At 46.5% G+C, this 22,529-nt stretch overlaps 2 protein-coding genes and 1 pseudogene across 2 annotated transcripts; all 3 read left to right on the plus strand.

Annotated features, from left to right (window-relative positions):
- The window catches only part of LOC101754877, a 22,141-nt pseudogene extending 17,480 nt beyond the window's left edge, over positions 1-4,661 (plus strand).
- A 5,732-nt stretch (positions 4,662-10,393) lies between these two features.
- LOC101778519 (RPM1-interacting protein 4) lies at positions 10,394-13,030 on the plus strand. Its single transcript, XM_004965188.4, has 3 exons — positions 10,394-10,600; positions 12,450-12,641; positions 12,749-13,030. Exons 1-3 carry the CDS (start codon positions 10,595-10,597, stop codon positions 12,791-12,793), a joined length of 243 nt encoding a protein of 80 aa, XP_004965245.1. The 5' UTR covers positions 10,394-10,594; the 3' UTR covers positions 12,794-13,030.
- Positions 13,031-14,218: 1,188 nt separating this feature from the next.
- Positions 14,219-19,037, plus strand: LOC101778929 (putative disease resistance RPP13-like protein 3). The gene is made up of 2 exons (XM_004965189.3): positions 14,219-14,463; positions 15,793-19,037. Exons 1-2 carry the CDS (start codon positions 14,348-14,350, stop codon positions 18,659-18,661), a joined length of 2,985 nt encoding a protein of 994 aa, XP_004965246.1. The 5' UTR covers positions 14,219-14,347; the 3' UTR covers positions 18,662-19,037.
- Positions 19,038-22,529: the final 3,492 nt, after the last annotated feature.

A 22,529-nucleotide genomic window follows, 5' to 3' on the forward strand; every position in this document is an offset into this window, starting at 1 on the left:
TAATATGACTCGCTCTGTTTAGATGATAGCCGCTGCTAGACGCTTAGGAATTTGTTACTCAAATGCAATCATTATCACAATGGTGTTTTCGGAAAGTAAATGTGTGCGTGTGTTCAAGTAAGAGAAATGGCTTTTGGGGTTGGGGAAAAATGATGTGTAAACGGGATGGATGGGTGTTCCTCGTGTGGGATGCTATGTTGTTGTGCTCGTACCTTGGTGGTTGAGCAATATCGGGAGATATCCATCCTGTCGTGATTAAGGACCGAGTTAATGTGTTATCTTGCCTAATTCCACTATCGTGCAACCACTCGACCGTTGTATGGGCAACGGCTTAGCATAAACCCCACTAGCTGAACTGTTAGTCCTCAGGGGTGCTGGTGAGCAACGGGAACCCATGGAAAAGGAGTAAGATCTTGGTGACTTAGGTCCCGGTTACGGTCTCATGGACGAGCCGTGAACCCCTTGGGTGTTTCCGCGAGGGCTAGTCAGTCTTAGCTAAGGTGGGTAATGGCTTTGTTAGGATCCGTACCGTCACTAAGGCGATCGTGCTGCGGTACCCTACTTATGGGAAAAGTGTACACCCTCTGCAGAGTTAAAACCTATCCGGGTAGCCGTGTCCACGGCATTGGACGAGTTACGGCTTGGTCACATAACTAGTGTTTGGGCAAGAATGTCATGTGTGTGTGTGTGTGTGGAATTTCAGAAGAGTCCGGCAGCTGTGCCGTGCGCTATGACGAACGGGGGGTCCGATAGCGATAAAACCTTGGATCCTTTGTGTAGGATCAACCCCACTCAGTGTTTCGGGTATTAAAGGAAAACTTTACGAAAACCCTTTCAAAAACGATCCCCTGCATGTGTTAAAATTTAGCTTTCCGCAAATAAACTCCAGCCTATCCTTATTATACTTGTGCATAAACTTGCTTGTTTTTCCCTCCGTGGTGGGGTTGGACTTGTTGAGTACGCTAGTACTCACCCTTGCTTCATTGCTACAGAGGAAGACCCCGATTTCGTCGCAGAGGACCTCGAGTAGAGGTTGTATCCGCACCTGACGCTGCCTGTGGTGTTGTCCTGCCCAAGATGTTGCTGCTGCCGTGTAGTCCCGAGTGCTGTCTTTTGGCAGTCGCTTGGTTAGCCGCCGTTATTTATTTACTGTTTATCGCTGCGTGGCTTTCACGCCCACTCCCTCGGGAGTTGTACGGTAACTGAATTATCTGTCGAATAAATGTGTTATCAGCCTCCTGGGACTGATATTTGTATCACATTTAGTCTCTGCTTATGTGGAGACGCTTCACACTGTCACCCCGGCCGGCGGAGCCGCTCTTCACCGCTCACCCGCCCGGAACCGACACGCGCTACCGAAAATGCCCTGCCGACACCGTCCTAGGGGCCCGTGTGGACTTTCGGCATGCCCCTCCGACGACGGCAGGGGAGGGGGAGGGAGGGGCGGCGGAGGCCGGTGGCGCGGTCGCCGCTCGAGCGGAGGCGACACGGGCGTCTCTATAGGCAAAGCGTTCTTCGCTTCTTCTCTGCTCTTCCACTACCATGCTCTTGTTGAATGTACGTTTGCGAGACAGTTTTGGCACTGTCTGAAACTCTCTGAAGGAATAAAGCTCCCAGCACTGTCCCCGGTTTCATGGCCAGCGGACTTGATTAGAGGTGACCTGATTGAAGAAGACAAGCTAGGAATTATTTTGTGCGGCATGTGGTCGTTGTGGTGCTCCAGGAATGATCGACGCCACGGCAAGGATGCAATTGAACATCGACTAGCTATCAAGTGGGCAGTTGATGCTTGCGCTCTACTAAAGCCTGACCGTAAGATACCATCGGGTGCAAATCGACTGGCATCGCTGATACGGTGATCCCCTCCTGCAGGAACAATTAAAGTAAACACAGATGGTGCTTTTGTTTGCTCAAGCCACCAAGGGGCAACGGGTGTGGTCATCAGGGGAGCAGAAGATGACTTCTATGTGGCAGCAGCTAGGTGGCTCCCTGCGGTAGCCTCAGCGCTTGTGGCAGAGGCGGAGGCATGCCGCGATGGCCTGCTTCTCCTTCAAGGCGACGGCAGGTGCCATGTCATCATCGAGGTGGACTCGAAGGAGCTGGTCAATCTCTGGGCGAACAGGAACTCCAGGTCGGAGATTGGGACGATCTTAGAGGACATTAGGGAGCTGAGTCGTCACCTGCAATCTTTTGAACTAGTGCTTGTAAATCGTAGCGCGAATTGTGTAGCTCATGCTTGTGCTCAGCAGGCTGTTGTTAGCAGGGCTAGCAATGTGTGGTCTGGCGATGCGCCTGCTTTCTTACTGCAGGCTCTGCACAACGATTGTAATCATGTTGATTAATCAATGAGAAGCTGAGTTATCCCAAAGAAAAAACTAATAGAAATGCATGAAAGACCTATTTTGTAACAATATATTGTTGTTGTTGTTTAACCTTTCCTCGGCTTGTCCTCAACTTGCACGCAGGCCACGAGATACCTAATGAGGTTCCCAACAGCGTACATGTGCGGACTACTGAATTCGGCCAGGCACTGTGCTTTCGGAATGAAGCAGCAAAGCTAGGCCTTGTTTAGTTGGCTAATTTGGGAGGTGCCAAATTACTGTTACAGCACTGTAGCACACTGTAGCGTTTCGTTTGTATTTGTAAATTATTGTCCAAATATTGACTAATTAGGCTCAAAAGATTCGTCTCGCAAAGTACAACAAAACTGTGCAATTAGTTTTTAATTTCATCTACATTTAGTACTCCATGCATGTACCGCAAGTTTGATGTGATGGGGAATCTTCTTTTTGCATAGTGTCAAAGTTGGGAGTTGGGAGTAACTAAACATGGCCCTAGTTCTTGAAAGCATCCAGAATGACTCACCAAAGGTTCTCGCAACCCCAAAAATCTGGTCACCTGACCATTCCTCGAAAATCTGTCCAAGGCTTTGTTTAGTTGCGCAACTTTAGGCAAATTACTGTAGCAACACTGTAGCGTTTCGTTTGTATTTGTGAATTATTGTCCAAATATTGACTAATTAGGCTCAAAAGATTCGTCTCGCAAAGTACAACAAAACTGTTCAATTAGTTTTTGATTTCGTCTACATTCAGTACTCCATGCATGTACCGCAAGTTTGATGTGATGGGGAATCTTCTTTTTGCATAGTGCTAAAGTTGGGATTTGGGAGTGAACTAAACAAAGCCCAAGAAAGAACAAGCATCCGAATGATTTCGTGATTTCGGGGTGTTTCAAAACTTTAGCACCTATCATATCGGATGTTTGATACTAATTAGGAGTATGAAACATAGTCTAATTACAAACTAATTGCACAGATGGAGTCTAATTCACGAGACGAATCTATTAAACCTAACTAGTCCATGATTTTGACAATATGGTGCTATAGTAACCATTTGTTAATGATGCATTAATTAACCTTAATAGATTCGTCTCGTGAATTAGACTCTATCTGTGTAATTACCTTATATTTAGTATTCGAACGTTCGACGTGATCCTCCTAGAATTTATGGGATCGCTGGTACCAACTCCGACGACAACGACAACGACATCGAACGGCTGGTGTGGTCAGACCGCAGACCATACCTGCCGAGGCCGCTCCTCAGCGTGCACGTGAGGATGGGCGACAAGGCCTGCGAGATGGCAGTGGTCGGCTTCGACTAGTACATGGAGCTGGCCGGCCGCCTCCGCAGGCGGGGTTCCCAAGCCTCAGGAGCATCTGGCTCTCCACTGAAATGCAGGCAAGCCAACTTTTCCTGCAGATTTTCAGTTGGTTTAATTTCTTCAGCAGATTCAGGCGTTCAGCCTAACATTATAGCATCACATGATGGAATCATCTGAAAACTAACCATGTTTTTGATGAAATCCGATTCAATTTCTCCTGACACTTGTTGCCGCAGGAGGTCGTCGACGGGGCTGGACTTTACCCTGACTGGAGATTCTACTTCGCGCGTGGCGCGCCAGAGCGGCAACTCGTCCATGGCCGCCTACGAGGCCAGCCTGGGGCGTGAGGCCAGCACGAGCCACGCCCTGGTCAATTTCATGATGGCCACGGAAGCGGACTTCGTCGTCGGGGCGCTGGGGTCGACATGTTGCTATCTCATTGATGGGATGAGGAACACCGAAGGGAAGGTCATGTCTTGGTACCTGTCCGTGAACAAGGATCGGTTCTGGTGAGGAATTTGACAGCGAGATCCATGTAAGAGAAACTTCATCTACGCTCAGGAATTGTTTAGGGGCTTGTTAGCGACCGGAAGGAAGATGTGGATAGAATTGTGAAACTGGGGAGAAGCAGGAACGAGGAGAGGAGAACAGAGCGGAGGCAGGCACTGAATCTTCTTCCTCCCAAAACGGAAAATGGTTGGTACACCTCGCACTCATGCAGGTTTTTATCCTGGTTGATATTTTATCGATTCCCGTGCAATCTTGTTCTTTCTATATGTATTTGCTTTGTATTGTAATTTTTTCTCAAAAACGTATGTACTGGCGTCAGGAATCTTAACTGAAGCTCCATAACCGAGCACACTAGAGCGATCGAACCGTGACTGCTAGAACTAAAATCGAACTCCATAGACGCGTCGAACTCAGCTCGCATCTGTTCTTATGCAGTTGAATAAAATATGCTCTTTTACAGTCCATTTTAAGTCTCCTGCAGCAAGGATAAAGAATGGGCAGAAGGAGAGAGTATCTTTATTAGCTCGTGGGACCTATACACAGTAGCCACTGAACAAACTTTACGCTGTTACGAGTGTTGGGTCACACGGAAGTTTAGTCCCACGCTATCAAATATTTAGATACTATTAAATATAGATTATTTACAAAACTAACTATATATAAATGAAGGTTAATTCACAGGACAAATTTATTAAGCTTAATTAATTCATGATTAGCACATATTTACTGTAGCATCATATGATCAAATCATGGACTATTAGATTTAATAGATTCATCTCGCGAATTAACTTTCATTTATGCAATTATTTTTATAATTAACCTATATTTAATACTCCTAAACATTCGATGTGACAGGAACTGGACTTTAGTCCATGTACCAAACACTCCTTTAGTTTGGTTCGAACCAGCACTTGAGGTGCTCTCAGACATAACATAAAGCTGCGTAGTACATATGAGAAAGAAGACAGATGGAGTAAGGCCCCACCTATGACCCGTGTGATTTATCAACTGCAATGATCATCGAGGGGATTTTTCACATCCATGACTAATTCAAAATTCAAAATATTACCATTGCACATAGAACCTTCTATATCATTTACAATGTTGTACAGTCATGGTACACAAGTGCACACTCAAATAAATCAATCTCGATTGCCTTAGCACATGCTACCTTCTATATTATTTACAGTATTGTACAGTCACAGTACATCAGCATACACTCAAATAATTCAAGTTGCATGTTGAGATGAATGGGACCAAGAAAGAGCAACAGGTAGAGATGCACATATTAAAAAAAAAACCAAGCTCTATACATCTCTATACACATGCTCTGTACCTAGTAGAAGGGCAGGCTGCAGACCAGCAGCACAGCAAGACCGTCGACGGGGATTCCAACCACGACGGGTGGTGCTATACACAAATGCACAACCTGATGATCATGAGTGCTTAGCCTCTCCCAAGAACAAGGTGAAAAGGTGAAAACCAGCATGTACATTAATATGTACGACAAATATGTTCCAAATTACAACCAGCATAAAAAAATTAGTTGGGCGGCACTTCAATCTCGTTATCCTGCGCGGTTGAGGAGCAGCTAAGGAGAACGGCCGGTGACACGGCGTCCTGGTGCTGCTTCCACTACCTGCGGCGGGAGAGTCCATCAGCAGCACCCCCTCCTCGTCGTGCCGAGCGCGCCGTCGTTGCTCCGCGTAGGGAAGATGAGGCGAGCGGGGAGCCCCAGCCTCCTACCGCACCACGACAGATGCCTGAGCTTGCCCATGTCGCTGCCGTAGGTTATGCCATGGCCCTTGCCACGCCATATCCGGCCACGGAGGGTGAGGATCGGCTCATGCCGGAACTGAGCCCGGTCGCTAGGTCTCCGCCACCTCGTTGCTCCTCCACCGGCAGGCGTCGAGGCTCGGGCCAGGCCCCATCGCAGCTGCTTTACTTGAGCTGACCACCCTGGTAAGCCAATGATGATCGGGGGCTGGTGCGTGCGCTCTTAGCTGTACCGACCGCCTTGGAACTAGCTGCCACGCCATGGGACCCCCGCCTAGGCTCCGTGCCCTGGCGCAAACCTCGCGAAACCTATTTTCATCGGCTGTCGTGCCCTGGCGCCACCCTCGTTGACCGGCACCAGCACGTCCCGAGCGCCGTTGCTATCCCACCCGTGGGGTCAACGGCCAAGGCCAGTGCCGCGCTGCCGCTGCCCACGGGTGGCCCCGCACCCTGGGGTTGATGACAGCTACTGCTGCAATGAGTGAGCGTCGGGCACTGCGCGCCATAGGGTGGATAGGCGCGTCATGGATATGTGCCAAGACAAGCTTCAGGATGAGGAAGAGCTCCCTCATGGCCGTGGTCGTTTAGGTTGGGTGCTCGGAGTTTGGCCTGTGGGACAGATGACCGTCGCGCATCCAACGGTGGGGTCACGTCATGCCGACCCCGCGCCTCATGGTTCGGGCAGGAGCTGCCGTGCTATTGCTGGGAAGAGAGGATTTTGGATCTAGATCTCAGAAGGAGAGAGATGGGGATGGGAAGAGAGAGAGGAGGATCTTTTCAAGTGATTTTGAATCGGAGAGAGGGGGGAAGGGGTGGTTTTATTACGTATGCAATATGTGCAGTACATGGATCCCATGGTACAAAATACTTGATGGGACATAATTCAGAGCAACATGTACACTGACAGTGGTCAAGCACCAAGAGTGGGGATCCGATGGGATCCCCTTTTAGAGATTTGGCCTGGGGGTTAGTATGTGTGAAGGGATTCAAGATGCGTTGAGGGGATTTTTTGGATGATTGCTCTCAAAGGGGTTTTTAGAAGGGTTCAAGCAGCTCGAAAGCGTAATACCCTACACGTCCTGTGTGTTGTGTTGCTTAGAATTCCCTATCTCTATTCGTATAAGGGTCGACCTTTTATAGGCCAGGCCCATGGGAAGACTGATCGGGGCAAGCCTTGTGCCCCAATCCTTTCCTCTGCCTCGTGTGTGAATGCGGCGGCCCAACGGCCGACCTCCTTGCTACAGTCTCCTGACATATCGTCCATTTGCTCTGACAGCCCTCGCCTTGACGTGCACGGTTTCGGGGTGTTCGGACCGGGTCCTTTGTACGTTAATCCTGTTTTTTACCATCTTATACTGGTAATCTTTGTTCTTCTCAGTCGGGCCCTACCATCTTGGGGAAGGGGGCGTTGAATCTGGCTCCCAGGATCCTTCCTGAGAGACCGTCGCCGCTTCCCGGGTCGCGGTGTGGGCGCCCCTTTGGCAGAGGGCAGTCGGGAACCAGGCGAGCACTGTTGACATGAGGGTGGCGCCCACCGCCTGTTGGACGGGACGCATGAGGCTGTTAGTCCCCGAGGAGTCCAGGCGCGTCCCCATCAATCGTAATGATGGTGTTTTTACGAGGACGGGGCGCATGCTGACAACCTGCCTCGACTGTCATGCCCTCTTGTGCCGGGATACGCCACTGTTTGCTTCACCTTGAAGCGAGCCTTCCTGGGAGGCCCTTCCGGGTGCGTCCGGCTCTCTGCTGCGTGGGTCCTGTGGGTCCCGCTGTGCGGGCGTGATATTTTCCTTTTCTTCCTAGGGCCTTGGATTTTTCGACCCATCTCCTTATTTGGGCTCCATGAGGAGGGAGCCCTTTTCTGCAGGCGGGCTCTACTTATAAGCGCCTCCTCGGGGGACCCCGCTCCCATGGTGCGTACACCTTGCACATCTCGAGATGGTAATGGAACAATTGATGTACATGTTTGTTTCTATCATAGTTCTAGGAAGCATATAATCTTAGTCCCTCCCAAAAGCCAACCCAATCATCTGCTCTTGTATGGCTCTATAGAAATATGTAGGACCTGTAATTGCTCCTGATACATTTGGGTTGCGAAAATCTTCTCTGAAAATAGTTCAATTCTCTCTGGAGACAAAATCTTTATTTAGTAAACTGTTTTGAAATACTGCTTAGGAGCAAGGGTTGTGAAAATACTTCACAAGGATCTTTTTCCAATATCCGTCCATAAATATATGACATTTAAAACTGCTTAGGAGCAAGGTTGTGAAAATACTTCACAAGGATCTTTTTTCCAATGTCCGTCCATAAATTGACATTTAGTATAGGGAGTAGTTGTCATGGCTAAATAAGTTGCAATTTAAGCGCAAAACTTTTTCTAAAGCTACGTGAGCTAATACAAAGGTCCCTCAAAATTTCTGAACCTCAACTCCTTGAAAACCTGCCTGAGCATGAGCATGGGGTGGTAGTGGTGCATTTCTGAATGCTGCTGCCACGTCACTTGTGCAGTTTGGACCGCACTTGGGTGTTGGGCCGGGCCCATCAACTCAAATTCTCTTCTCCGCGAGTACTCCCGTCCGTGGCAGCTGCACCGGGACGCCAAGTGGGATCGGTGTCGCTGCTACTGACCGAGCCCAAGCGCGAGAAGAAAGCAGACAGCGCCAGCTGCGTCCAGCGAGGCACCGTGTACCAATTCAAAGGGCTCGATCCGTCGCCCCCAGTTGAGACGGGGTGACGTGGACGTAGCTGCCCAGTAACCGAGAGAAGTCAACCGTCAAAAGCTAGCTGCAACCACAAGCTTTTACACTCACCTCCCTCAGTACACCACACATTCGCACAATGTGCCGTCTGCTTTACTCCAGGCCTGACGGGCGCGGGCCAATAATCTTAAGCCCTGCCAAGTTGGCGACTCACATGAACGGGTGTGAACGGGACGGGCAGTGTAAACGCGCGACGGTGGACGTACGTGCTGGGATTTTTTTTACATTGTCACATCGGAGGTTCGGATGCTAATTAGAAGGATCAAATATGAGCTAATTATAAAACTAATTGTAGAACCATGTGCTAATTCGCGAGACGAATCTATTAAACCTAATTAATCTATCATTAGCAAATGGTTATTGTAGCACCACATTGTCAAATCATAATTAGAGTTAATAGATTCGTCTCGCGAATTAGACTTTATCTGTGCAATTAATTTTGTAATTAGCCTATATTTAATACTCCTAATTAGCATCCAAACATTCGATGTGACAGGTGTTAAACTTTAGTGGGTGTATCCAAACACCATTAATCGCGGCCGGAGCTTTGTCCGGTTTCGAGCACGACTGGTAGAGTGTTTTCTTTTTCTCGGGAGACATATGGGAGCTGTCATATCATATCCTGCCATACGCGGTTGACATTCGACGGATCGGCGCACGGGCATCAGGAGGAGGAGGGAAATGGACCGACGCTTCGGCAGCGGCCAGCTCGGATCCGATGCCCAGAAAGGATAAACAACCGCCAGGAGTAGTAGCACGCCACCTAACGGAGAGCCGCGAAACTGGAACCAAATGCAAAAGTTCAGCTGTTAAGATGCTGGTGAGGATTATAAAATCTGTTTTTTTTAAGTTTGTGGGATTGTAAAAGATGAGTAGTAAAAGTTAAATGAAAAGCTAGCCTATTTTAACAAGCAAAGTTAATAAAAAGCTAGATAACCAGTTTGTGGGGTTCTAAAACTTGGGGTCTGTTCGGCTGAACTTATAAGCTGGCTGAAAAGCTGAAATGGCTGATTTGTTGTGAGAGAAAAATACTGTTCGGTGGCTGATAAGCTAAAACGAACAGGCTGTTGGATTATGAAAGTAGATGAAAGTAGAGTAAAAGCTAGCATGTTTGGGTCACAAGCTGAATTGCAAAGGTTGGTGGATCCAAATCGCTGTAGAATCTTCTAGAAGCAAACTAAATTATCTTCTGGCGAGCTCCTGAAAATGGATCTTTTACAATGAATTCGTTGCAAATTCAGAGCATAGCCACGAACACAATCAAACCAGAACAAAAAAAGAGGTGATTTTTTTTTTCGTCTCCCCAAGTAGGAGTAAACAACCCCCTCCACTCCACCGCAGCCTACAGATTCCCGAGCGCCAGCGAAGCGCTTGCTTCACCACCGACGTGCGCCCCTGCCCTTGCGTTTCCACGCTGTCCCCGTCGCCGCTCGCCCACTCCCACTCCCACCGCCGGTCAAACCCCCGGCTGCCCCGCCGCTCGCCACACGGCCACCCCCTACTCGCCCCCACTGCCCGCCGGACCCCACCCGCGCCCTTCCCGCTCCGGCCTACCGGCCGACCCGGGGGCCCCGCCGGCCGCGCGGCTCACATGCGCGCCGCCCGGGCCCCGAGAACGGCCGGGTAGAGGGGATTTTTAGGCGCCTTTTCCCTTTTCTTTTCTCTTATTTTTTTTTACGGGGAGGAGAGAAATACTCCCTCCACTCGAGGTAGTACAAGTTCTCTCTCCATCAACCGCTTCTCTTTTCCACCTCGATTCGCCGTCTCCGCTCTTATCCCCGCTGTGCCCTGTGCCTTTCCTCTCCGTCGTCGTCTTCGTCGTCTCCTCCCACCCGCAACCGCAGGACTTTTCCCAGCGGATCGGGACCTCTGCTCCGCGCAATCCATCCATGGCGGTAAGTGCCGCTGCTGTTCGCTGGCTTTGGCTTCTTCTTCTTTTTCTTTTGTCGCCCGGTGATGCTAGCTTGTGGAGTTGGTGTTTGTCGTCTGGATCGAGGCGGGCTCGCCGTGTGCTGAATTTCGGGATAGGTAGTTTGGAGCAAAGATTAGTTTGTTCTGTTTGTTGGCATGCAACTTGTGTGGCGGAGTGGGGAAGGCTTGCGCAGGATGCGATGGGACTACTAGTTCGATGATTCTTCTTTCTCGTGTGGTTGTCTTAGGTTCAGATGATCAATGACTCCTTCAAGTGTTGGGAGACCTATGTGTAGGGAGGAGTTCAGTTCCACCGGATTGGTGGGCGTTCTTCATTTTGCTTTGGATGAAAGCGATTGATAGGGAATGCAAGGTTCACCATAACAGAAACAAAATCATTTAAAGGCCCAGAAGTTAAATTGTCGTGTATATGCAGAGAAGGAAATTCAGCTTAAGCGGATTGAATTATTTGTTTGTCACAGTTGTTGCTAATACCATCGGCTGGAGTTCTGTTGATCAAACATTAGAGTACCATGTTAAAAGTTATGTGAAGTTTGCGACACCAATGCAGATGCTGAGATGTGAATTGGAATGGATGGAGATGGGCACATGACTTTGGGGGGACCTTCTGTTCATCGAATATGTGCAGAGCTGGCTTTTTAATTTTTACTCCCACATGCTGAACAGCTAATTGTCATTCAAGAGGCCTGATGCCTTACTAGGTTAAATAGAAAAATAGTTTAGTTAGTAAAACTTACATTGGTTGCTTCTTGTTTTTCTGAATAGCATGCTTGGCGAGTGTGGTTTACACCATCATGGAACTTGATTATTGGTTTCGTAATGGAGTAGTAGGTTGTCCTTAGGGAAGGTACTGGTGGATCTTGTTTTGTATTATAGCTCAGTGATCAATTTATCAGTTACAAGTACAAATAATGACACGGCACTTGATTATTGGTTTCGTAATGGAGTGGTTGGTTGTCCTTAAAGAAGATACCGGTGGACCTTGTTTTTGTATTGTAGCTCAGTGATCAATGTTACAAATACAAATAGTGACACTGCAGCCTATCCTTCATATCAAAGATGAACTTTGTTACTGTTTGAAGGGGCTGTCAATAGAATCATGCCTGGAAATATCAGCATGACAGCTGGATCTTCCCATGAAGCTGTTCAACAGCTCAATGTTACCGAATCAATTTTGGAAACTAGATATACTACTACTTATTGTTGTCAGTTGGATCTCTCTCTTTCTGGTTGGATATGAACTGTCAGCTATCAAGATGTGCTCGTGCCACAAGCCCATAACTTCGTACACAGTGTATTTGGTGCAAATGAAATTTGAGCCGCAAATACTTCCCCATGCTGGCATGCTATATTCGTGATCAGAATACATAATTCATGGGTGCTGCAAGGCTATTCTCTGCCCTTTTCTGAATAATTTGTTTTGTCCGCATCATCATTCCCAGCATCAATATGCTGCATATGATGGATGGAGGACAGACATTATTAGATGCATCTGCCCAGCATTAGGACACCTGCATATTTAGTGGAGCCCAATCACCAAAGTCTTGTATGGTATTTGACGTTTCTGTCTTTTCCTCAATGGTCTCCTTTTGTACCATGTCTGCATTTTGCTGCTTGCAAAAGCCGGTGTTTACTTTATTACTAGATACATATATTTTGCATGCTGACACAAGCTCAGCATCTCTGATTTCTAATAACAGCAGTTGCTTGGGCACCAGCAACATAATGCAGTATTTCACCATTATGCTACTCTCAATACAGAATTACAAGTAGATTCACTCTTTTAACATGGATAATGGTGTTGTTTCCCAGGAGGAATCAGGTCGCCCCTTGCCTAAGTTTGGTGAATGGGATGTGAACGACCCAGCTTCTGCTGATGGATTCACAGTGATATTCAACAAAGCCAGAGATGAGAAGAAGGGTGGGAATGGACAAGAGACCGAGTCTCCTTCGAAGGACACCAGGACCGAGAGGGTGGAATCTTATGCCGCCAAGCCAAACTCGGTACGTTTCTTTGTGACTTGGATCAGTGCTCCTCTTTGAACTCCACTGGATCAGTGCTATTCTTTGATCATTCCAGTTATCACTAACGGTATTCTTTGCGTTTGCAGAAGAAATGGTTTTGCTGCGTGACATCCAGCCCCACACAATCTTGAGGAAGACAACCACCCGCTTGCGGAAATACTGCCCCTTTAATTTTTTCTATACATACTATCCATAAGACAATGTAGGGATACCCAGGGCTCTCCGGGCTCCAGGATGGGTATCTCGTAAAACTCTGGAGTGCGTGTATGTATGTGTGGGTGTTGTCGACACACATTTGCAAAGTGGACTTCCGAGTTATGAATTGTAATTGTAGTCCTCCATCAGTCTTATCCTTGTTGGTCTCGCTACCTCAGTGATGCGAATGGATATGTGGTCTGTGGATTGGTAGAAAACAGTAGCGATGCAGTAGGGAGCGTTTAGTTCTACCAGTATATGCACTCAATCTTGTCTGGGTGTTATTTTTACATTTCACGGTGGGGACTTGTAGTGGCCACTGGCCAGCTGCTGATACCTCGTGTCTATGGCATAGCAGGCACGGGCACCCAAGATAGGCAGATAGCCATACATTGCAGTTCAGAAAGGTGAATGCTTGTAGTGATGAACCGTTGCTATCTGTCTATACCCCACGAGGAATCACACAAAATGTTACGTAAAATGTTTGATCTGTGATGTGACGTCTCTAGTTTAGCTAATATCAACAGAAAAATCTTTCGCAAAAAAATAACAGGAAAAATGTTTTTCCAAATAAACGATCGGTGAAAGAGAAATGGCCAAACAAGAACAAATACTCTCTCGAGCCGGGGAGCTCCTATATGGCTTCCACGAGCCAGATAAGCATGTTAACTTTAAAGCCCATTAAACCTAAATTAGAATTTTATTTTAATATTTTAACATGGCATATTCAACATTTTTTGGAAATTACACCAACATTTACGAACAGCTGATTCAACATTTTCTAAGAATATATCAACATTTGCCCAAAAAAACCACATTCAACATTTTCTAACATCTATTTCAACATTTTCAAAAATTAGATTCAACATTTTTAAAATCTAATTCAACATTTCAAAAAAATTGTCCAGTTGTTTCTTCTTTGTCGAAGCGCATCACTGGCGGCGGCACGCATGGCATCATCGGCGGCGGCGGCAGCAGCGACGGCACGCACGGCAGCGGCGGCGGTGGAAGTAGCAGCAGCACTGACGGCGACGCGCACAGCAACGGCCGCGGCGGTGGCGGCGGCCGGCACGGTAGCAGCAGCAAGGTGAGAGAGTTAGGGTTAGAAACATAAAGCACGTTCAACGGACAAAATTAAAATTGTTTGCACGAATATCAAACACCGGAAGCCTCGTAGCAAATGGGCTTCCGGAAGCTAGATAGGTTGTTTTCCGCTCGAGCCGTGCCTCCTGGGCCATCAACATTCGTGGCCCTCGCTTTCCTCCGGCCCGCAGGCCCACGCTCTCGCGGTCGGTCTCGCCCGTTAGTCCATTTTGACAGGAAATTAATTCATTTTCTAAACATCCCGTTAACACGAAGCATCTCCGCTCCCGGCCACGAAGATTTTTCTCGGTGCAGTGAGTGCACGCGCTAGTCCATTCCTCTGCGCGCGTGCTTCCGAGCTCGATTGCTCGGCTGCTCCGATCGCGAGCGCGGGCGTCGACCGGCCGATGGCGGAGACGGTGGTGAGCATGGCGCGGGCGCTGGTGGGCATTGCCGTCAGCAAGGCCGCCTCCGCCGCCGCCGACGAGGCGAGCCTCCTGCTCGGCGTCCAGAAGGAGATCTGGTACGTGCGCCCCCGTCCATCTCGATCCTCCTGCACAGCGTGACCTCCCCCGCTCCTGCACGCCGCCGTCCTAGTCCTAACCGGGCGGCCGCTGCGTCGTGCTGCCCCCACCGGCCACCGTGGATTGGTGTAGAGGGTAGTGGAATAGGACCGCAGAGCCAACGCCTGGAAAACAATTTAGAGAAATTGCAAACAAATTAAGATGGAAATTACGAATTGACCCGACGAGGCCTCGTTACGGCTTCATCCGGCCTTGGCCCACCGCGTGTCGGAGCTAAACTTGTTAATGTGGGATCAGTTGAACGGGCACAATTTTTCACTCTCGAAAATGTACACTATCGGTACTAGTTCCCGACTAGTATGCGCACGCCTGTATGATTCTTCTGTGCTCGATTATAATAAAAAGGCCAGGGATTCATCGTGCGTAGCAATTCCACAGTCTCAGATTCTATTCATGATCTTTGGCAGCTAGAAGGTATCATTGCTTATTTGCTGTATTTGATTATCATGGGATTCATGGACAAGGTGTTTGATTATGCAATCTCCATGTGATGCACAGCCACCACCACCACATCTGTTTCGCGGTTACTGCTGAGTTGAGAGACAAACCGATGGCCTCGTATGCTTGACACAGTTTGCCAGTGAACTTCAGCACACATAGTGTTCATTTGCTGGGCCACCTTTTTAGAGATGGGTTTGTAGGCAGCTATGTTATTAATTATGACTATTTTTTTTTGATAAAAAAGGCGAGGGCCCTTCTGGGACCAAGCACCAATGCTGTGGACAAATCAACTAATATAGTTTATTACCTATTCCTGCTTCTGTAGGCAGTAGGCACAGATAGAAAGGGTGTTTATGTGCGGAGACTTAGGAAGAGGAAGAGTCGAGAGATATGGTCCAAGATAATTGTGTTCGTTCATGGAAAGTAGCAGTTGAATTTCACTGAGATACACTGATGTCGTAACTACTGCAAGGGCAGAGGATACGTGTCCATTAGTGATGCTTCTTGTTAGTTGAGCTAGGCAGCCCCATTACAATATTGTGAATCACTTGCACTAGTTCAGCTGAAAATAAGTATCGGTGATCAACACAAAAGAGTTATAAATTAAGTACTGTCATAATATATCTGTATAAATAGATAAAATGAATGCTATTATGCTCTTATAAAACTTTTTGGGTTATAAAATATACTCATTTCTTTTATTGTTTTTGGCATTGAAAGTTTAATTCTTGTGCCACTGACTGTGGGTTTCTCAAAGGCAATTCTGAATGGATTTTGGACTTACGTTAAAAGGCTTCTTTAATTTTCTATGAACCTATGTATTGTAGGTACATCAAGGACGAGTTAAAAACAATTCAGGCATTCCTGAGAGCTGCTGAAGTAGAGAAGAACAAAGATGAGTTACTAAAGGTATGGGCAGAGCAAGTACAAGATCTGTCATATGACATTGAAGATTGTCTAGACGAGTTTAAAATTCATGTGAAAAGCCAAAGCCTGTCTGGCCAACTGCTGAAGCTTGGTGATCGCCATCGGATTGCTGTTCGGATTCGCAACCTCAAATCAAGAGTTGAAGAAGTGAGCAACAGGAACACACGGTACAGCCTAATAAAGACCACTTCCTCTAGCAGCGCAGATGAGAGGGATTCTTACATGGAAGACATTCGCAACCAATCAGCTAACAACATAGATGAGTCAGAACTTGTAGGCTTTGCCACTCCTAAAATGGAGTTGCTTAAGCTGATAGATATCAGCTGTGATGATGGTCCAACTAAGGTAATCTGTGTTGTTGGTATGGGTGGTTTAGGCAAGACTACTCTGGCAAGGAAGACCTACGAAAGCAAGGAAGATATTCCAAGCTACTTCTCTTGCTGTGCTTGGGTGACTGTATCCCAGTCATTTGACAGGAAGGAGATTCTAAAAGATATGATCAGGCAACTTTTGGGTGCTGATTCATTGGACAAACTCTTGAAAGAGCTCCAGGGGAAACTGCTGGTTGAAGTGCAGCATCTTGCTGATTGCTTGGTATATGGTTTAAAGGATAAAAGGTACTTTGTTGTGCTTGATGACCTATGGAGCATAGATGCATGGAACTGGATTAATGATATTGCTTTTCCAAAGATTAACAACAGAGGTAGTCGCATATTGGTAACAACACGAGATGCTGGCTTAGCTGAGAGATGTACTTCTGAACCACTGATTTACCACCTTGAACCCCTTCAGATAGATGATGCTGTACATTTGCTACTAAGGAAGACAAGCAAAGGACAAAAGGTCATGGAAACAGGTGAGAACATGAAGAACATAGTTACAAAACTAGTAAAAAGGTGTGGTTGTTTACCACTGGCTATACTCACTGTAGGAGGCATTCTTGCGACTAAAAAGATAGCAGAGTGGGGAAAGTTTTATGAAGAACTCCCTTCAGAACTTGAGAGCAATACAAACCTCGAAGCAATGAGGAGGATAGTTATCCTAAGCTATAACCACTTGCCATCTCATCTTAAGCCATGTTTTCTATACCTTAGCATCTTCCCTGAGGATTTTGTAATTCAAAGGAAACGTCTGGTGGATCTGTGGATAGCAGAGGGGTTTGTTAAAGCCAGGGATGTGGTGAACATTGAGGATGTTGGAAATAGTTACTTCAATGAGCTCATCAACCGAAGTATGATTCAACCATCAGCAGTCAATATAGAAGGAGTGGTTAAAAAATGTAGAGTCCATGATATCATGCGTGATATCATGGTTTCAGTTTCTCGAGAGCAAAATTTTGTACTCTTGATTAAGGATAACGTTACTAGCGTAGAAGAGGAGACCATCCGCCATGTTGCATTCCATGGTAACCAGTTCTCAGAAATATGCTTGGACTGGAGCAGTGTTCGTTCAGTATCTGTATTTGGTGACAGGCCCATGGAGCCGGTGCCTTCATTTTGTTCACCACAGTTGAGAATGTTGAGGGTCTTGGATTTGGAAGATGTGAAATTTAGACTGACACAAAAGGATGTCAAGAATATAGGATTATTGCACCACATGAAATATCTGAACATTGCAGGAGGTTCCTATGATTTTGCACTTCTGAGATCCATAGGGAAACTGAAATGCCTACAAACCTTGGACATGAGGGAAGCAAATATTTCAGCACTGACAACTGCGATAGTTGAGCTCAGGAGTCTCCGTAGCCTCCGTTGCAGCAAAAGGTTGGATTATGGTTACTTTAATTTAATAGACAACCCAAAAGGATGCCTGACTATCACGATGTGCTTTCCCATGATATTTACAACTCTTGTTGGTTTTAGCGATCGGGCGAATTTAATTGCTGAGATACAGATGGCCTGTTCTACCCGTTGGTCTGATACAAAAGGTGTAAGGTTGCCAAGAGGAATCAAGTCCCTCAAAAAGTTACAGATACTAGAGGTTGTGGACATGAAAGGAACTAGTAGGGAAGTGATCGAGGAGCTCGGTGAACTCAGTCAGCTAAGAAAATTAAGTGTGACATCAAAAGGTGCCAGTGAGAACAAATACAAGATATTTTGTGCAGCTATTGAAAAGCTTTCTTCACTCCAATCTCTCTATGTGGATGCTGAGGGATCCTCAGATGTTGGAACACTAGAGTGGCTGGACTCTATTTGCTCTCCTCCGCCCCTCATAAGGAATCTAAAGTTGAATGGATCTCTTTTGGATCTGCCAAAGTGGTTTGGTAACCTTAAGCAGCTGGTGAAGATGCACTTATCAAGGAGTAGGCTAAAGGAAGGTAAAACAATGGAGGTTCTTGGGACACTGCCCAATCTCATGCTCCTTCGTCTTTATCGGAATGCTTATGTTGGGGAGAAATTAGTATTCAGAAGGGAGGCATTTCCAAATCTGAAGGAAATTGATATTTACTTCTTGAAGCAGTTGAGAGAGATGAGATTTGAGGAGGGCACTGCGCCCCAGATGGGAAGTATTGAAATCTATGGTTGCAGGTTGAAATCAGGGATTGTTGGTACGAAACATCTTCCAAGGCTTAAGACTATTGCAGTTCAAGACGGTGGTGATGTGGCAAACTTTGATTTGCTACGCGCGGAAGTGGTTGCACACCCAAATCATCCTTTATTGCAAGTGTCAAAGGACCGAGGCCACAATGATTTGGGAGGCATTGAAGGATCCAATGTAGCAGCTGAAGCAACGGAATCCCTTCCTGATGATGAAGTTGACGGTTCATAATCCTGACCTGGCTTTCATGGACGATGTGCCACAAGCCCACAACCACAACAATGCACCCATGAACTGTCAAGTTATCATGTTGATAACGAGAGACCTACAAGTTTGTGTAATCATCAACTGAGATGACCTTATGTTTGCTGTTCTTCTACCAGTTTCAGTAATCTGGAGATAGCTTAAATATTGTCAACAGTAGAATGCTGATTCTTGCTTGTTTCAAAGTAACCTGTGCTCTCTAAAAAAACTCGACCGATCTAGGAGGAGCTAAGTGGCATTGTAAATAAGAAGAAATAAGCACTCAATTTGAGTCGGAGAGGACTCAAACTTCAGAGGAACTAAGTGGTATTATAAATAAGAAGAAATAGGCACTTAAATTTGAGTCCGAGAGGATATACACAGTGGCGGAACCAGGAGGGGCGCTGGGGCCACGGCCCCCCCCTATCACGGTGAAAATTCCTGAACCCCCCGGGTCTCATACGTGCATGTGTCCACCATTGCTTCATTGCTTGTGTACTTCAGCTGCAGCTGCCTGCACAGGCATGTAACGTCTAATCAACAAGCAGAGTTAAGGCCTTAAGGGCCATGTTAATTGTTGTCTTGTGAGCAGCAGAATAGAAGGCGCTGGCTGCAAGCTCCAATGGTGGAACCAACGAAAAAACAAAGTCACTCTTTGATTTCGCTTGACCCGTCAACACTTGCATGCTGGTAGTGAAAGTAAAAAAGAAAAAACCGAAAAGATTGTAGAGGCCGCTCATCCATTTGCATGGCGCCAATGCATATGCAACAACAATTCATTTTCGCCAAAACGAGCTGCATTAGCCGGTTCGTTCAGCTCTTAGGCTGAAAGGTCTAGTAAGGAGTACTTTGGTCAGTTTATAGGGAAAAAGTGGGATGTGAACTCTAAACATTGTTATATTTGGGATAAATTTTGAACTTTTAACATAGTTATATTTTGAAACGGGGGAGTATGCATTTTTTTAACATGAAAAACTAAAAAATATGTGCTAATTTTTTTAAAAAGATAATCATGGCACAAGAAAGGAATAGATACCGCAATTCGTTAGTAGCTTCCTATGCGTTTTTTTTGCCTTATGCTATTAGGGATGGCGTTGATAATGCTACGTTATTAAGATAATGTATGAAATGTCAATAGTGTTTGCTCGGCCGCCCCCCCTCAAAATTCCTTGTTCCGCCACTGGATACACACATAGGTGTCGTGGGTTTACATTCCCTTCAATTTGTAAATAAGATGAAATATGGATTCAAATTTGAGTCCGAGAGGATACACACATAGGTGTGGTGGGTTTACATCCCCTCAATTGCTTGCTCTCTAGTCTAGTAAAAATAAGATAAATAAATACTCAACCGACCTACGAAATTAGGTGGCATTGTAAATAAGATGAAATAGGCAGTCAATTTGAGTGAGCGAAGACTTGAATCTAGTTGGTGGCACGCGTCCCACCAACAAAGCCAGGCTCAATTCCTCCCCCAGGATGTAATAAGCAAGCAATGTTCATGATCTATGGCATAAGCTTGGAGCTGAGATGGAAGCATGGAAATTCCATGGAGTAGAAAATATGTACTTGTATGTATCGTTGCACATGTCACTATGCACATGATAGTCTATTTAATTTGTTCAAAGAACCCTCTAAATGGAAGTGGAACTGTATGAAAGGCAAAATTGCCGCGGGACACCGCTAGATGATGGTCTTTGCCAGGAACCACTAAAAAAGTTTGCCTTTGCCGTAGGACATAAAAAACTATGTACATTAGCTAAGGGACACTATACACAATATTTTACTCAGTTTAATTGGATAGCAACGGGAAAGGACAAGACTGCCCCTGCTACCTTCTCCTATCCCAGGCAGATTCCTCCTCATGCAGAATCACTCGCACGGAAATTTCCATCCTCGCAAAATCCAGACGGCGGTGCTCTGCACACGGCTCTTTCCCGGCGGCCACGCCCGGGGGAGACCCTTCCCGCCGCGCAGAGAGGGCCAGCGAGGAGCTCCAGCGGAGGCCCCTCCCAGCAGCGCGCGGTCAAGCTCCGGGTGCGGCAGCCACCGGCCAAGCTCCAGGCAGGGCGGACGCCGCGAAAGCCCACGCGCTGCCGCGGGCGGCGTGGCGACCGCATGCGGCGGACGAGCGGCACGCGGAGGAGCTGGCGGCGGACGAGTGCCGCGGTGGCAGCACGATCCCGCTGGTGGCCCCGGTGAGGTTTTTCTCCCCGCGGGCGGCCGTGCTCGTTTTCTGGCGGGGCTGCTTGTGCTGCGCCGTGCTGCTGGGGAGCCAACTACAGCTCGCTGCTTCCATGCCTATGAGAACAGCGAGATCCCGGTGGTATTGGCTCACTGCAGATGGATAATCTTGCTGCTTCTTCCTTTTTTCCCCTTTCTTTCTTCTTATTTTTACAGCAATCATGGTGATCCTGCATAAGGGTAGGGGTATGCTCGGCCAGATTGAAGTGCTTTGAGCTGAAAATATTATTATATCATCAACAGTGTCTCTCAGCAAATGTACATGATTTTAGAGTGTCCATCAGCAAAGACACTCTTTTTTATTGGCCCGTGGCAAAAGCCACCTTTTAACGGTGTCTGGCAGCAAATTTTGCCCATGTGAAATGTATGGTATTCTTTTTACACTCGTTTGGAGCTAGGTTAGTCAATTCAATTCAAATGCAAATCACACTGATGATTGACGTTTTGCATTCTTTGGGATAGGACAAAGGAAGCTTGATTTTTGGCACTGCTATTCGGAGCATCAACTTCCAATTCTACATTTTTTTACAGGTACTTGCTGGGTCGCAGTCACGGTACTCACCGAGAAGCGGTGTTTGGTTGGAGGGGGTTAAAGTTTTCACGTCACATCGAATGTTTAGATATTAATTAGGAGTATTAAGCATAGTCTAATTACAAAACTAATTATACAGATGGAGTCAATTCGTAAGACGAATCTATTAAGTCTAATTAGTCCATGATTTGACAATGTGGTGCTACATTAACCATTTACAGGCTTAATAGATTCGTCTCGCGAATTAGCCTAGAGGTTCTGCAATTAGTTTTATAATTAACTCATATTTAGTCTTTCTAATTAGCATCCGAACTGATGTGACAAGGTTAAACTTTAGGACATAGTATCAAACACCCTCTTAGTCCAGCTTCTCAAATGTTCCGCTTACCATAAGACATGCTTGCTGTAAAGCATGGAAATACTCGAGTCACGACCAATCTCTCCTTCGTTTTCTCTGAATGCTTATAAAGAGGATAAAATTTAGTTCACAATCCTTGAACTTAGTATGCATACCAGCAATTCACAGTCTGGGAAAAAAGATATCATCAAAGAGAAATGACACTTGTGGATGGTTCCTGTAACAGCTAGCACTTTACTGATTCCCATTTCGCAATCATGCCTTGCTGAAGGACCGGAACGGATGACGGGGGTTTTTTGAATGGGTGTCCTAATTGCAGGAATAATTGCCACCCCAAACACACCTTGCAGGAACGATTTAGGAATTTCTCAAAGCTACGCGGAAGCCATACAAGTAATACCCATTCTAGAACGGATGCCAAACAATCTGAGTAAAGGGGTGTTTGGATACGGGGTGTTTGGATCGAATGTTCGGATGCTAATTAGGAGAACTAATGAGCTAACTATAAAATTAATTGCAGAACCCTGTGCTAATTCGCGAGAATCTATTAAGCCTAATTAATCCACCATTAGCAAATGGTTACTGTAGCACCACATTGTCAAATCACGGACTAATTAGGCTTAATAGATTCGTCTCGCGAATTACACTCCAACTGTGCAATTAGTTTTGTAATTAATGTATATTTAATACTTCTAATTAGCATCAAACATCCGATGTGACGGG

Source organism: Setaria italica, chromosome IV (genome assembly GCF_000263155.2).
Source record: "Setaria italica strain Yugu1 chromosome IV, Setaria_italica_v2.0, whole genome shotgun sequence".
NCBI lineage: Eukaryota > Viridiplantae > Streptophyta > Magnoliopsida > Poales > Poaceae > Setaria > Setaria italica.